This window comes from Penaeus monodon, chromosome 27 (genome assembly GCF_015228065.2).
Source record: "Penaeus monodon isolate SGIC_2016 chromosome 27, NSTDA_Pmon_1, whole genome shotgun sequence".
Classification (NCBI taxonomy): domain Eukaryota; kingdom Metazoa; phylum Arthropoda; class Malacostraca; order Decapoda; family Penaeidae; genus Penaeus; species Penaeus monodon.
Window position 1 is genome coordinate 25,982,979 of NC_051412.1, and position 222 is coordinate 25,983,200.

Consider the following 222-nt stretch of genomic DNA (forward strand, 5'->3'; position numbering starts at 1 on the left):
TTGATCACATAAAATTGGAAATAACCAAAAAGGAAATACCAACCAGTTGAAGAAAATGTTGAGCGTCTTCCTCCTCAGGTTCGGATAGCGGAAGAGGTCCAGGAAGTTGCCCTTCCCCGAGTCCTTCGCCGTCTTCGGAAGCTCCACCACCTGCAGGATCATCTCCTCCGATACCTGGCGAGAGTTCGTAGTTGGTCTCTTTGAACTAAGGATCAAGGGGGT

General features: G+C 49.1%; 1 protein-coding gene across 1 annotated transcript in view; it reads right to left on the reverse strand.

Moving 5' to 3' along the window:
• Window positions 1-222, reverse strand: part of LOC119590724 (organic cation transporter protein-like) — an 18,067-nt gene that overhangs the window by 6,053 nt on the left and 11,792 nt on the right. Inside the window, exon 8 of the mRNA XM_037939412.1 lies at window positions 44-198. Coding sequence (XP_037795340.1) covers window positions 44-198 — 155 coding nt within the window. The remainder of the gene's footprint in view (window positions 1-43; window positions 199-222) is intronic.